Genomic DNA, 15,946 nt, shown 5'->3' on the forward strand with positions numbered 1-15,946 from the left:
CGCAGCAGTCCACTAGCTAGCCACTACAGTCAAATAGCTAGCCGCAGCAGTCCACTAGCTAGCCACTACAGTCAAATAGCTAGCCGCAGCAGTCCACTAGCTAGCCGCAGCAGTCCACTAGCTAGCCACTACAGTCAAATAGCTAGCCGCAGCAGTCCACTAGCTAGCCACTACAGTCAAATAGCTAGCCGCAGCAGTCCACTAGCTAGCCGCAGCAGTCCACTAGCTAGCCACTACAGTCAAATAGCTAGCCGCAGCAGTCCACTAGCTAGCCGCAGCAGTCCACTAGCTAGCCACTACAGTCAAATAGCTAGCCGCAGCAGTCCACTAGCTAGCCACTACAGTCAAATAGCTAGCCGCAGCAGTCCACTAGCTAGCCACTACAGTCAAATAGCTAGCCGCAGCAGTCCACTAGCTAGCCGCAGCAGTCCACTAGCTAGCCACTACAGTCAAATAGCTAGCCGCAGCAGTCCACTAGCTAGCCACTACAGTCAAATAGCTAGCCGCAGCAGTCCACTAGCTAGCCACTACAGTCAAATAGCTAGCCGCAGCAGTCCACTAGCTAGCCACTACAGTCCACTAGCTAGCCACTACAGTCAAATAGCTAGCCACTACAGTCAAATAGCTAGCCACAACAGTCCACTAGCTAGCCGCAGCAGTCCGCTAGCTAGCGGCAGCAGTCCGCTAGCTAGCCACAACAGTCCACTAGCTAGCCGCAGCAGTCCGCTAGCTAGCCGCAGCAGTCCGCTAGCTAGCCGCAGCAGTCCGCTAGCTAGCCGCAACAATCCACTAGCTAGCAGCAGCAGTCCGCTAGCTAGCCGCAACAATCCACTAGCTAGCAGCAGCAGTCAGCTAGCTAGCCGCAGCAGTCAGCTAGCTAGCCGCAGCAGTCAGCTAGCTAGCCACACCAGAGAAGACAGAGGAAGTGACAGAAGAGGGTAAATTTAGAGACACCAGAGAAGAGAACAGAGAAAGTGTCAGAAGAGTGCAGATGGAGAGGGCAACAGAAGACAGAGAAAGTGTCATAAGAGGGCAGATGGAGAGGGCAACAGAGAAGAGAACAGAGAAAGTGTCATAAGAGGGCAGATAGAGAGAGACACCAGAGAAGAGAACAGAGAAAGTGTCATAAGAGGGCAGATGGAGAGAGACCAGAGAAGACAACAGAGAAAGTGTCATAAGAGGGCAGATGGAGAGGGCAACAGAGAAAGTGTCATAAGAGGGCAGATGGAGAGAGACCAGAGAAGACAACAGAGAAAGTGTCAGAAGAGTGCAGATGGAGAGGGCAACAGAGAAGACAACAGAGAAAGTGTCATAAGAGGGCAGATGGAGAGACAACAGAGAAGACTAGCTAGCTAATTACCAGAAAAAATATCTAATCTCTCAAATTGAATCTCAAAGTGCACCAAATTCATGCTGTTGAAATTCCTTATTTTTCTTGTTGGGGTAGAATGCCTCCGGACTCCCCTACTGGCTTTGGGCTAAAACCCCAATGTCTTCAAATCCTATATATATTTATTAAATTAACCTTTATATAACTAGGCAGGTCAGTTAAGAACAAATGATTATTTACAATGACGGCCTACACCAGCCAAACCTGGGCCAATTGTACACCACCCTATGGGACTCCCAATCACGACCAGTTGTAATACAGCCTGGATTCGAACCAAGGTGTCTGTAGTGACACCTCTAGCACTGAGATGCAGTGCCTTAGACCACTGCACCACTCAGGTGCTGCAAGAGGTTTCACTCTCTTCAACATCTGTCCACTTGGTAATACAGCATTATTCAATGCGTTTCTATGGGCTTTTTTATTTTATTTAACCTTTATTTAACTAGACAAGTCAGTTAAGAACAAATTCTAATTTACAATGACGGCCTACTGGGGAACAGTGGGTTAACTGCCTTGTTCAGGGGCAGAACAATCTAGCAACCTTTCGGTTACTGGCCCAACACTCTAACCACTAGGCTACCTGCGGTATGTGTTAATTGTAGGGGTGCCCATGAGGCTGGGCATCAGAAATGTCCGGTGAGAGAGAGGCAGATTGAGGTTTCCAGGGTTAGATTAGTGCAGAAGTTGTCATATGCTGAGGCAGTAAAGGAAGTAGAGGAAGATGGGTCACGGGGAGGGATCCCGAGAGGAGTGGTGTGAGTAGTAGATCTGTAACAGTACAGAGGGAGGGATCCTGAGAGGAGTGGTGTGAGTAGTAGATCTGTAACAGTACAGAGGGAGGGATCCTGAGAGGAGTGTTATGTTTCAGTAAGATTGGATTTTTAGAATTTATAGCAATGGTTATTAACTGTACTGCAGGGATGGAATATAAGTAGCAGAAAATAAATTGAAGTTGTGGTGGCAGCTGCAGAGAAGTATTTGGTTGAATGACGTTTGACATCATAAGAGTTACAGGGTGTGTTGAGTGGTGGTGTCCTTTCAGGCTGTTGGCCTGAGCGACGACTACATAGATTTAGTGGAGTAGGGTGGTGGGTTTTTAATTAGTGTAGGGTTAGATGGTAGGGTATTTGTTCATTTATTAACTTTTTTTAAAAGCAAACTATAAGGGTGTTTTACTCCAGTCTAGTAGGTGGCGGTATTGCAACATGTGTTGGATGCCACCCGCCGTTAAACCACATCGAAGAAGAAGACGATCCCGTCATACAGATGTGTTTATACCATATAGAATAATACATTGAACGATTCTGATTGCTCCCACAGGATCTCATAATTTGCATTTACAGCCAAACAATTACAGAAAAGTAACTGTTCAGGTATTTACATTTTTAAATGTGACCTTGTAGTTGGGTTTGTAAACTAACGCATTCCATGAATCTGCAGTGGTTTCCGCGGCCTGTCTTTGTTATTGTTTTCCCCAGCAAGTTAGCCATTAGTCAGCTAGATAGTTCGCTAGTTACAACCTCCAATCTGTTACTATAGCTAATGTTAGTTAGTTAACTACAGTTCAGGATAACGGTTTAAGTGTGCCTTGCTTTTGGTAGCCAGCTAACGTCTCATTGTGAGCAAAATGACTTAGCGAGGAATTAGCTAGCTAGCTAAATTAGCTGGACCAACCGTTGCTAATGGCTACCGATTTACGCTAAAGAAAATCCCTGTTGGACGTTATGTGTGGTTAGCTCGTTTAGCAAACGTTACATATGTGTTGTCTTTTCTGTAGCAATCACACGAAAGATCCATCTGTGAAAACCATCCTGAACTTGTTGAGGTCTCCTCTTTTAGATCCACCTCTAGCCGACCATGTCTGAGCCGGGTTCTGGCTGTGGTGATCCGGCCCAGAGAAGCTCACAACAGGGTCCAGAGGTGGTGTCAGTGAAGCTGGAGGACTGCAGTCAAACACTGGAACTCAATGTGATTGTGAAAGAGGAGGAGGAGAGAGAAATCAAGGAGGAAGAAAACAGTGACTCCGGTGAGTTCTGGCTGTCTTTTCCCACGGGCACAGACTTTGCTGATATCTATTTTATGGAGGAGACATGTACTTACTATGATTGAGAAATATGGTGGTCTCACCTACTTAAGATGGATGCACTAACTGCAAGTCGCTCTGGTTAAGCGCGTCTGCTGAAGGACTAAAATGGAAGACTTGCATACTCTTTGACTTGAGTTCAGGCTGTGTTTCGTAGGGAGGGAGAACAAATTGCTTTATCCCCAAACATTATAATAATTTATATATTTCATTTGTGTTATGACTGTGTGATTTAAAGCAACAAGCCCCTTGTAAAAAGCCTTTCTTTCAATGCTCTGTTAATGTACCAGCCCTCTGGCTGACATCCCAACAAAATTAAAGAGCAACTTCAATCAAAAACCAACTTCTCTGGTTGAAAATGGCTTCTGTGGCATCGATATTAGTCAAACATTTATTCCACTTTCAATATTGTCTAAAGTGTAAGTAGGATCATATTGGTCATAAACTATATTCCAAAACAGTTGTGAGATTTGTGTAACTGAGGTCATCATGACGTACATGAGGGTTGTGTTTGGATTCCAATCGTCCCCCACTAACACAACAGTGGTAGACCTGATCACTGACAACGATGAGACAGCCTGTAGGGAGGAGGTCAGAGACCTGACCGTATGGTGCAAGGACAACAACCTCTCCTTCAATGTGATCAAGACTAAGGAGATGATTGTGGACTACAGGAAAAAGGCGGACCGAGCCACGCCCCCATTCTCATCGACGGGGCTGCGGTGGAGCAGGTTGAGAGCTTCAAGTTCCTTTGGTGTCCACATCACCAACAAACTAACATGGTCCAAGCACACCAAGACAGTCGTGAAGAGGGCACGACAAAACCTATTCCCCCCACAGGAGACACAAAGATTTGGCATGGGTCATCAGATTTTTACAGCTACACCATCGAGAGCATCCTGACGGGTTGCATCACTGCCTGGTATGGCAACTGCTCGGCCGCAAGGCACTACAGAGGGTAGTGCGTACGGCCCAGTACATCACCAGGGCCAAGTCTCCTGCCATCCAGGACCTCTATACCAGGCGGTGTCAGAGGAAGGCCCTAAAAATTGTCAAAGACTCCAGTCTCCCTAGTCATAGACTGTTCCCTCTGCTACCGCACAGGAAGTAGTACCAGAGCGCCAAATCTAGGTTCAAGAGACTCCTAAATAGCTTCTACCCCCAAGCCATAAGACTCCTGAACAGCTAATCAAATGGCTACGCAGTCTATTTGCATAGTCTGGGTAGCCATTCCCTTCTCCTAGCTACCAACCGCCTTGCTCCGAAGCACCTCTCACTCACATGGCTCTCTCAGATATCTCAATTCTTATTAGCCAATTCCCGTCACGTGATCGGGTCCATCTCACAGTCGTCACAGCCCCGAGGTAGGCTACCAGTGAAGAGCGACACATCGGGGTAGGCTGCTAGCGAAGAGCGACACATCGGGGTAGGCTGCTAGCGAAGAGCGACACATCGGGGTAGGCTGCTAGCGAAGAGCGACACATCGGGGTAGGCTGCTAGCGAAGAGCGACACATCGGGCTAGGCTGCTAGCGAAGAGCGACACATCGGGCTAGGCTGCTAGCGAAGAGCGACACATCGGGCTAGGCTGCTAGCGAAGACCGACACATCGAGCTAGGCAGTTAGCGAAGAGCGACACATCGGACTAGGCTGCAACGGTCTTATCGGATTCCAAGATGTTGAAGATGTTAGAAGAAATGTCCATTTTTTTGGTCGACAAGATGAGCAACGAACAGGCTGCTGCTTTTACTACGTCAATGTGCTATCCTCCCCATAGTTCAAAGGTTGACCTCTTCTATTGGTCAGCTTGTTGTTCTGTGCGAGAAGTAAATATTCCAAACCAGACTCTGGGACAGTTGTGGGGTGATAGATCCCAAATGAATCCAACCACTGTACATCAAAACACCATTTAATAGTAATGAGGCTGATCAGAACGTTTAGTTACAATCATCTTTGTAAAGTATTTTTTCTTCACGTTATAAGCTCAGCAATGTCCACATGGCAGTAGGCTATAAGCTCAGCAATGTCCACACGGCAGTAGGCTATAAGCCCAGCAATGTCCACACGGCAGTAGGCTATAAGCCCAGCAATGTCCACATGGCAGTAGGCTATAAGCCCAGCAATGTCCACATGGCAGTAAATCAAATCAAATTGTATTGTCACATACACATGGTTAGCAGATGTTAATGCGAGTGTAGCGAAATGCTTGTGCTTCTAGTTCTGACCGTGCAGTAATATCTAACAAGTAATCTCACAACAACTACCTTATACACACAAGTGGAGAGGAATGATTAAGAATATGTACATATAAATATATGGATGAGCGATGCCCGAACGGCATAGGCAAGATGCAGTAGAAGTAGAAGTTGTGCAGGCCTTTCTAGGGAGTTTTTCCTAGCCACCGTGCTTCTACACCTGCATTGCTTGCTGTTTGGGGTTTTAGGCTGGGTTTCTGTACAGCACTTTGAGATATCAGCTGATGTACGAAGGGCTATATAAATAAATTTGAAGTAGAGTACAGTATATACATATGAGATGAGTAATGTAGGGTATGTATACATTATATAAAGTGACATTGTTTAAGTGACTAGTGATACATTTATTACATCCAAATGTTAATTATAAAAGTGGCTAGAGATTGAGTCTGTATGTTGGCAGAAGCCACTCAATGTTAGTGATGGCTGTTTAACAGTCTGATGTCCTTGAGATAGAAGCTGTTTCAGTCTCTCGGTCCTAGCTATGATGCACCTGTGCTGACCTCGCCTTCTGGATGATAGCGGGGTGAACAGGCAGTGTCCGGGTGGTTGTTGTCCTTGGATCTTTTTGGCCTTCCTGTGACATCTGGTGTTGTAGGTGACCTGGAGGGCAGGTAGTTTGCCCCCAGTGATGTGTTGTGCAGACCTCTACCCTCTGGAGAGCCTTACGGTTGTGGGTGGAGCAGTTGCCGTACCAGGCGGTGATACAGCCCGACAGGATGCTGTCGATTGTGCATCTGTAAACGTTTGAGTGTTTTTGGTGACAAGACAAATTTCTTCAGCCTCCTGAGGTTGAAGAGGCGCTGTTGCGCCTTCTTCACCACGCTGTCTGTGTGGGTGGACCATTTCAGTTTGTCTTTGATGGGTACGCCAAGGAACTTAAAACTCTCCACCTTCTCCACTGCTGTCCCGTCGATGTAGATAGTTGAGTGCTCCCTCTGCTGTTTCCTGAAGTCCACGATCATCTCCTTTGTTTTGTTGACATTGAGTGAGAGGTTATTTTCCTGACACCACACTCCGAGGGCCCTCACCTCCTCCCTGTAGGCCGTCTCATCATTGTTGGTAATCAAGCCTACCACTGTAGTGTCGTCTGCAAACTTGATGATTGAGTTGGAAGCGTGCATGGCCACGCAGTCATGGGTGAACACGGAGTACAGGAGAGGGCTGAGAACATATCCTTGTGGGGCCCCAGTGTTGAGGATCAGCGGGGTGGAGATGTTGTTTCCTACCCTCGCCACCTAGGGGCGGCCCGTCAATGTCCAGGACCAAGTTGCACAGGGCGGGATCGAGACCCAGGGTCTCGAGCTTAATGATGAGTTTGGAGGCTACTATGGTGTTAAATGCTGAGCTGTAATCGATGAACAGCATTCTTACATAGGTATTCCTCTTGTCCAGACGGGATAGGGCAGTGTGGTTGCGATTGCGTTGTCTGTGGACCTATTGGGGCGGTAAGCAAATTGAAGTGGGTCTAGGTTGTTAAGTAGGGTGGAGGTGATATGATCCTTGACTAGTCTCTCAAAGCACTTCATGATGAAAGAAGTGGGTGCTACAGGGCGATAGTCATCTAGTTCAGTTACCTTAGATTTCATGGGAACAGGAACAATGGTGGCCCTCTTGAAGCATGTGGACACAGCAGACTGGGATAGGGATTGATTGAATATGTCCGTAAACACAACAGCCAGCTGGTCTGCGCATGCTCTGAGGACGCGGCTAGGGATGCCGTCTGGGCCTTTAACACGTTTAAATGTTTTACTTACGTTGGCTGCGGTGAAGGAGAGCCCGCAGGTTTTGGTAGTGGGCCGTGTCAGTGGCACTGTATTGTCCTCAAAGCGAGCAAAGAAGTTGTTTAGTTTGTCTGGGAGCAAGACATTGGTGTCAGCGACAGGGCTGGTTTTCTTTTTGTAGTCCGTGATTGACTGTAGACCCTGCCACATACATTTTGTGTCTGAGCCGTTGAATTGCAACTCTACTTTGTCTCTATACTGACGCTTAGCTTGTTTGATTGCCTTGTGGAGGGAATAGCTACACTGTTTGTGTTCAGTCATCTTTCCGGTCGCCTTGCCACGATTAAAAGCAGTGGTTCGCGCTTTCAGTTTTGCACGAATGCTGCCATCAATCCACGGTTTCTGGTTGGGGAAGGATTTAATCGTCACCGTGGGTACCACATCACCGAAGCACTTGCTAATAAACTTGCTCACCGAATAAGTATATACATCAATGTAATTGTCCGATGCTATCCGGAACATATCCCAGTCCACGTGATCGAAGCAATCTTGAAGCGTGGAATCAGATTGGTCGGACCAGTATTGAACAGACCTGAGCATGGGCGTTTCCTGTTTTAGTTTCTGTCTATAAGCTGGGAGCAACAAAATGGAGTCGTGGTCAGATTTGCCGACGGAGGGCTTTGTATGCGTCACAGAAATTAGAGTAGCAATGATCCAGAGTGTTGCCAGCCCGAGTCGCGCATTCAATATGCTGATAAAATTTAGAGAGCCTTGTTTTCAGATGAGCCTTTTTTAAATCCCCAGCTACAATAAACGCAGCCTCAGGATATGTGGTTTCCAGTTTACATAGTCCAATGAAGTTCTTTCAGGGCCGTCAAGGTGTCTGCTTGAGGGGGATGTACACGGCTGTGATTATCATCGAAGACAATTCTCTTGGTAGATAATGCGGTCGGCATTTGATCGTAAGGAATTCTAGGTCAGGTGAACAAAAGGACTTGAGTTCCTGTATGTTGTTGTGATCACACCACGACTCGTTAATCATAAGGTATACACCCCACCCTTCTTCTTCCCAGAGAGATGTTTGTTTCTGTCAGCGCGATGCACAAAGAAACCGGGTGGGCTATAAGCTCAGCAATGTGCACACGGCAGTAGGCTATAAGCTCAGCAATGTTCACACGGCAGTAGGCTATAAGCTCAGCAATGTTCACACGGCAGTAGGCTATAAGCTCAGCAATGTTCACACGGCAGTAGGCTATAAGCTCAGCAATGTTCACACGGCAGTAGGCTATAAGCTCAGCAATGTTCACACGGCAGTAGGCTATAAGCTCAGCAATGTTCACACGGCAGTAGGCTATAAGCTCAGCAATGTTCACACGGCAGTAGGCTATAAGCTCAGCAATGTTCACACGGCAGTAGGCTATAAGCTCAGCAATGTTCACACGGCAGTAGGCTATAAGCTCAGCAATGTGAACACGGCAGTAGGCTATAAGCTCTGCAATGTGAACACGGCAGTAGGCTATAAGCTCAGCAATGTTCACACGGCAGTAGGCTATAAGCTCAGCAATGTTCACACGGCAGTAGGCTATAAGCTCAGCAATGTGAACTGCCTCAGATTGCAAGGTGGGTGATGTTGCCGTGCGCAACAGCCTCTCCCGTCTGAATGAACAGCCTCTCCCGTCTGAATGAACAGCCTCTCCCGTCTGAATGAACAGCCTCTCCCGTCTGAATGAACAGCCTCTCCCGTCTGAATGAACAGCCTCTCCCGTCTGAAGAGCTAGTGTTTTTCTTTTCAAATCAATTTAATTGTCTATTTTGGTTAATTTCCTTGGTGTCCTAGCAGATTGCCTTGGTGCTCTAGCAGATTGCCTTGGTGCCCTAGCAGATTGCCTTGGTGCCCTAGCAGATTGCCTTGGTGCTCTAGCAGATTGCCTTGGTGCTCTAGCAGATTGCCTTTGTGCTCTAGCAGATGGCCATGGTGCCCTGGCAGATTGGGCACCTCTTGGAAGGCCAAATTGCCTTGCCCCTAACATCAGGAAACTCCAGGCCTGGTGATCACTCCAGTCTGCCATTGTTTTGGGCAAATGGGGAATTGAGATGATGCGCACTTGCATCCCAACTGCCACTTGTCAATATTCCAAAATTCCGATTCGCGAACATCTTAGTGTCCCGCCGCAACCTGTTTTATAACATGATTTGCTATGAAACACTGCCAGACTTACAACTTTCTCGCTCTCCCTTACCAGAGTGTGTAAGAAACAAAACTGTACTGAAGCACATGTGTCGCCAGTGACTTGATAAGCTGATTGAGCTAATGTGGCCTGCCTGCTCAATGTACCTGCTTCATTGACAAACACAGAGATGGAACTTGGCTAGCTGGCTAGTGATTTTAGGAACTAATAAATGTTGTTGGTGAAGGGTATGGAATCCTGGTCTCTGGTGGGGAGTCTTAAATGTGATTGGTGTAGGGGAGTTTTATCACTACATCAGGGCTCTACGCTAATTACAGATTTCTTGATTGATCTGAGATTATTTCGGACTATTTTGAGGAATTGGTAGGATATGTTGTTGCTACCGTGACTAGTTTTTTAGCCATTATTTAAGGTAAAATCCTGTATTTTTAAGCCTAAAAGCCTTTGTACCTCTTTCTGTTTCTTACCCAATATGTCTTCATATTCTTACAGGAAAGAGCTCCAACCCAGACTCAGACAGCAAGCCCAGTCCCACAGCATCAGGAAATCATAAACAATGCAGACAGAAGCCCCAACCCTGCTGTACCGACAGTTTTATTTGTCCAACTCACCTCAAATCCCTCAAACAGACTCCCAAAATAAAGAAGACATACCTCTGCTCCCAATGTGGGAAGAGTTTCAGTCGGACAGGAGACCTAAAGAGTCACGAGAGATCACACAGTAAAAAAAAGCCTTACCACTGCGCTCGATGTGGGGAGGGATTCACTCAGCTTGGAAGTCTAAAAAGTCACCAGAGAATACATACAGGGGAAAAGCCTTACCACTGCTCCCAGTGTGGGAAGAGCTTTAATCGTTCAGGAAACCTTACAGAACATCAAAGAATACATACAGGGGAGAAGCCTCACCACTGCACCCAATGTGGGAAGAGTTTCAGTCGGGCAGGAATTCTAAAGAATCATAAGAGAACTCACACAGGAGAGAAACCTTTCCACTGCTCTGCTTGTGGGAAGAGTTTTACAAGAGAAGTAAGCCTAAAAAATCATCAAAGGGTACACACTGGAGAGAAACCTTTCCACTGCGCCACATGTGGGAGGGGTTTCAGTGAGAAAGTAAATCTTAATAGACATGAGCGAGTACATAGTGAAGAGAAGCCTTACCACTGCACCACATGTGGGAAGAGCTTTAATCATTCAGGAAGCCTTAAGGAACACCAGAGAATACATACAGGGGAGAAACCTTACCACTGCACTGAGTGTGGAAAGAAATTCCGTTTTGCGGGAGATCTAAAGAATCACCAGAGATCACACAGTAGGGAGAAGCCTTACCACTGCTCTCTTTGTGGGAAGAGTTTCAATCAACCCGGAAACCTAAAGAGTCATCAGCGAATACACATTGAAGAGAAGCCTATCAGTACTGTCAATGTGATTGTCAAAGAGGAGGTGGGTGAGAGGAAAATCAATGATAAGGTAAAGAGAGAAGTTGAGGAAAGTAATGGTGTAGTTGACTCAGGTACATCAAGACTACCTGGTCGTGGGAGTTATCCCTGTCCTCAATGTGGGAAGAATTTTAGTTCCTCAAGTAATCTAAAGAATCATCAAAGAGTTCACACTGGAGAGAAACCTTTCCACTGCTCAGCATGTGGGAAGCGTTTCCGTGAGAAAGCACACCTTAAGAGACATGAGAGGGTACATAATGGAGAGAAGCCTTACAACTGCTTCGAATGTGGGAAGAATTTCCGTGTGGAAGATACCCTACAGAAACACCAGAGAATCCACACAGGAGAGAAGCCTCACCACTGCTCTCTTTGTGAGAAGAGCTTTAATCATTCAGGAAGCCTTAAAGAACATCAAAGAATACATAGTGGAGAAAAGCCTTACCACTGCTCTCTTTGCGGGAAGAGCTTCCATCATTCAGGAACCTTTAAGAAACATCAGCAAAAACACATTGGAGTGAAACCTACCTGTAATCTCAATGTGATTGTCAAAGAGGAGGATGGTGACTGTACTCCCAATGTGATTGTCAAAGAGGAGGATGATGACTGTACTCCCAATGTTATTGTCAAAGAGGAGGACGATGACTGTACTCCCAATGTGATTGTCAAAGAGGAGGATGATGACTGTACTCTCAATGTGATTGTCAAAGAGGAGGAGGATGACCCAGATACATCAAGACTACCTGATTGTGGTCGTTACCCCTGTCCTCAATGTGGAAAGAATTTTAGTTCCTCGAGTAATCTAAAGAATCATCAAAGAGTACACACTGGAGAGAAACCTTTCCACTGCTCTGCATGTGGGAAGAGTTTCAGTGAGAAAGCAAACCTTAAGAGACATGAGAGAGTACATGAGAAGGAAAAGATAGAAGTTGAGGAAGAGGAGAAAACTGGTAGTGTAGTTGACCCAGGGACATCAAGACTACCTGGCCGTGGGAGTTACCCCTGTCCTCAATGTGGGAAGAGTTTCAGTTCCTTAGGTAATCTAAATAATCACCAAAAAGTACACACGGGAGAGAAGCCTTACCACTGCACCCAATGTGGGAAGAGCTTCAGTGAGAAAGCAAACCTAAAGAGACATGAGATAGTACATAGTGGAGAGAAGCCTTACCACTGCACCCAATGTGGGAAGAATTTCCGTGCGGCAGATACCCTACAGAAACACCAGAGAATCCACACAGGAGAGAAGCCTAACCACTGCTATTTTTGTGGGAAGAGCTTTGATAATTTAGGCAGCCTTAAGGAACATAAAAAAATACATAATGGAGAGAAGCCTTACCACTGCACTCAATGTGGGAAGAGCTTCAATTACTCAGGAAATTTTAAGAAACATCAAAGAATACATATTGGAGAGAATCCTACCTTTATTCTCAATGTGATTGTCAAAGAGGAGGAGGAAGATGGAAAAGAGAGAGAAGTTGAGGAGAGAGAAGTGAAGGAAGAGGCTACATAAGCTAACTAGGAAGGGAGAGTTATACCTCATATCTTTGCAATGCTGTCTTCTGTGTCAGTATGGGATTGGGCAGCACCATTGAGAGCGATCTCCTTTTTAAAATAGTCCATATCTTCTACTTCTATGAGTGTATTGGAAGGTAGCAAATCAACTGAAAAAGAACACACCACCACCTAATGTGCTGCAGTGTGTACAGTCTGAACAGGATACCACCTCCTAATGTACTGCAGTGTGTACAGTCTGAACAGGATACCACCTAATGTATTGCAGTGTGTACAGTCTGAACAGGATACCACCTCCTAATGTACTGCAGTGTGTACAGTCTGAACAGGATACCACCTCCTAATGTGCTGCAGTGTGTACAGTCTGAACAGGATACCACCTAATGTATTGCAGTGTGTACAGTCTGAACAGGATACCACCTCCTAATGTACTGCAGTGTGTACAGTCTGAACAGGATACCACCTCCTAATGTGCTGCAGTGTGTACAGTCTGAACAGGATACCACCTCCTAATGTACTGCAGTGTGTACAGTCTGAACAGGATACCACCTCCTAATGTACTGCAGTGTGGACAGTCTGAACAGGATACCACCTCCTAATGTGCTGCAGGGTGTACAGTCTGAACAGGATACCACCTCCTCATGTACTGCAGTGTGTACAGTCTGAACAGGTCCAAAGCCAATGGTGATTTACTGCTACCTGCAGTTATGGAATGTTATCTCAGGACTATAATTCTTTGGTTAACTCCTTCTGCTGACCTGGATGGAATTATAGCATCCTTCCTTAACCCACAGGAAGTTTTGACTACTTCAAAATGGTGAAAGTCCTCAATGGTGCTGCTCGTTAGACAATACAGTGGAAAAGCCTCACCATTGCTCTCATTATATAAAATCTCTTATTCACTAAAGCATGTGATAAATATATCTGTATAGAATCTGCGTTCTAGGACACAGATTCATGCTCGGAGTTCATTTGACTGTGGGTTGTCGACAATGCAGCTTTTAAAAAGGCAATTTCCGACTGTGCGAAAACATATGCTGCATTTACCACGAATAAGAAATACGCGATAGTGGGAACATTGCCTTTAAAAGTCCGATTGAATCCCAGCTTCTGTTTAGTCATGGTAAAAACATTACATCTTTCTTCCATTTATTTTCTTCCATTTAGCAGAAGTCTTTATCCAAAGTGATTTGTTCTGGATGTAAAGCACAGACAACACAAACAACAATATCTAAACGCATTAAAGGACCAATCCAAAGTTGAACCAATAACAAAGCGAGGCACCCTTGTTTTGGTATAAAGCTTAGGGATGGACCTGGAGAAGTGTAACCACTTCCAAATTCATAGACAGAGCTATGGACTGACCATTCATGATCTCAAAATGATCTGCTATGGATTGACCATTCATGATCTCAAAATGATCTGCTATGGATTGACCATTCATGATCTCAAAATGATCTGCTATGGATTGACCATTCATGATCTCAAAATTATAATTTTAGCTATGGACTGACCATTCATGATCTCAAAATGATCTGCTATGGACTGACCATTCATGATCTCAAAATGATCTGCTATGGATTGACCATTCATGATCTCAAAATAATCTGCTATGGACTGACCATTCATGATTTCAAAATGATCTTCTATGGACTGACCATTCATGATCTCAAAATGATCTGCTATGGATTGACCATTCATGATCTCAAAATTATAATTTTAGCTATGGACTGACCATGATTTCAAAATGATCTGCTATGGATTGACCATTCATGATCTCAAAATGATCTGCTATGGATTGACCATTCATGATCTCAAAATGATCTGCTATGGACTGACCATTCATGATCTCAAAATGATCTGCTATGGACTGACCATTCACGATCTCAAAATTATCTGCTATGGACAGACCATTCATGATCTCAAAATGATCTGCTATGGATTGACCATTCATGATCTCAAAATTATAATTTTAGCTATGGACTGACCATTCATGATTTCAAAATGATCTGCTATGGATTGACCATTCATGATCTCAAAATTATCTGCTAAGGATTGACCATTCATGATCTCAAAATGATCAGCTATGTACTGACCATTCATGATCTCAAAATGATCTGCTATGGATTGACCATTCATGATCTCAAAATAATCTGATATGGACTGACCATTCATGATTTCAAAATGATCTTCTATGGACTGACCATTCATGATCTCAAAATGATAATTTTAACCATGTTTTAGGCTATACGGGGTTTGTTTACATTTACAATGTTTCCAAACATTGGAGGAAAACAAACTTATATTTTGTGGTTCTGATGGAGTGTGACAGTTGAAATAATCTTATGAGTGATTATAAATGAATAGTTTTCAAGAATCAATAGGGATATACAGTATCATTCATTTATATAAGTCTAAAAATGTATGTTACAACTGCAGAGCCCCCCTTTAAACACTACAGTATCATTACATATTTACATATACCATTACAACTGCAGATCCCCCCTTTAATCACTACAGTATCATAACAACAGTAGATCCCCCCTTTAATCACTACAGTACCATTACAACTGCAGATCCCCCCCCCCTTTAATCACTACAGTATCATTACATATTTACATATACCATTACAACAGTTCACAGTAACAGAGGTCAGATAGGCCTACAGTTTACGTTGTTGAACAGTGTCTGTGTCCATCAATGTGAAATCAACAAAACATTTCACCATGTCTTTGGATTTAGGTCAAAATATATATTTTTTAATTAAATTCCCAAAACATTTAAATACTTTTTTTCAAATCCAATCAGTTTTCCACGTTGATTCAACGTCATCGCATTGACGTTTTTTGGTTGAAATGACGTGGAAACGACGTTGATTCAACCAGGTTTTTTTTGCCCAGTAGGATTATGACAGAATTCAGCCATTCTTTTTTAACCTCAGGAGAAGGGCTGGTCTGGATTGACATCAGAAGTAAACAATATGAGTGTATTGTTATGTCCTCATCTGGATGTAACCGGTGTGTGTAAAAAATATATTGCCAAGTATCCTTGAATTGAATTATAAATACAAAAGAACAAACTGTCTGTGTAATGCCTCTTCTTCATTGACATTGTATTATGTTGGTTGGCATGGCAACCACAACAATGCCTTTTTGTACACTTTCAGGAAGGTCAGGAAAATGGCATCCCTTCAGAGGGCAAGAAGGAGAGGTTAGGAGAAGTGTAATATAAGGCAGGGTTCCCCAACTGGCATCCCACAGGTGGTTTTATTTGGCCCCTAAGTAAAATGTTTATCAGCTCCAAACTATTTTAATTTAAAATAAAATCTGTTCCCAAGTATTCCCACGCGTCAGAGACGTCCTC

General features: G+C 44.6%; 2 protein-coding genes across 2 annotated transcripts in view; both read left to right on the forward strand.

The window, feature by feature from the left end:
* Window positions 1-15,662, forward strand: part of LOC116359015 (zinc finger protein 883-like) — a 41,825-nt gene extending 26,163 nt beyond the window's left edge. The window contains exon 4 of the transcript XR_004206587.1: window positions 12,787-15,662. The gene's annotated coding sequence lies outside the window, so the exon portion shown is untranslated. The remainder of the gene's footprint in view (window positions 1-12,786) is intronic.
* On the forward strand, window positions 2,597-15,662 carry LOC109883029 (zinc finger protein 345-like). The gene is made up of 3 exons (XM_020475089.2): window positions 2,597-2,763; window positions 3,230-3,416; window positions 10,132-15,662. The coding sequence occupies exons 2-3, from the start codon at window positions 3,248-3,250 to the stop codon at window positions 12,579-12,581; spliced, it is 2,619 nt and encodes an 872-aa protein (XP_020330678.2). The 5' UTR covers window positions 2,597-2,763; window positions 3,230-3,247; the 3' UTR covers window positions 12,582-15,662.
* Window positions 15,663-15,946: the final 284 nt, after the last annotated feature.

The sequence above is a fragment of the Oncorhynchus kisutch genome, unplaced genomic scaffold (genome assembly GCF_002021735.2).
Source record: "Oncorhynchus kisutch isolate 150728-3 unplaced genomic scaffold, Okis_V2 Okis01b-Okis20b_hom, whole genome shotgun sequence".
Taxonomy (NCBI): Eukaryota; Metazoa; Chordata; class Actinopteri; order Salmoniformes; family Salmonidae; genus Oncorhynchus; species Oncorhynchus kisutch.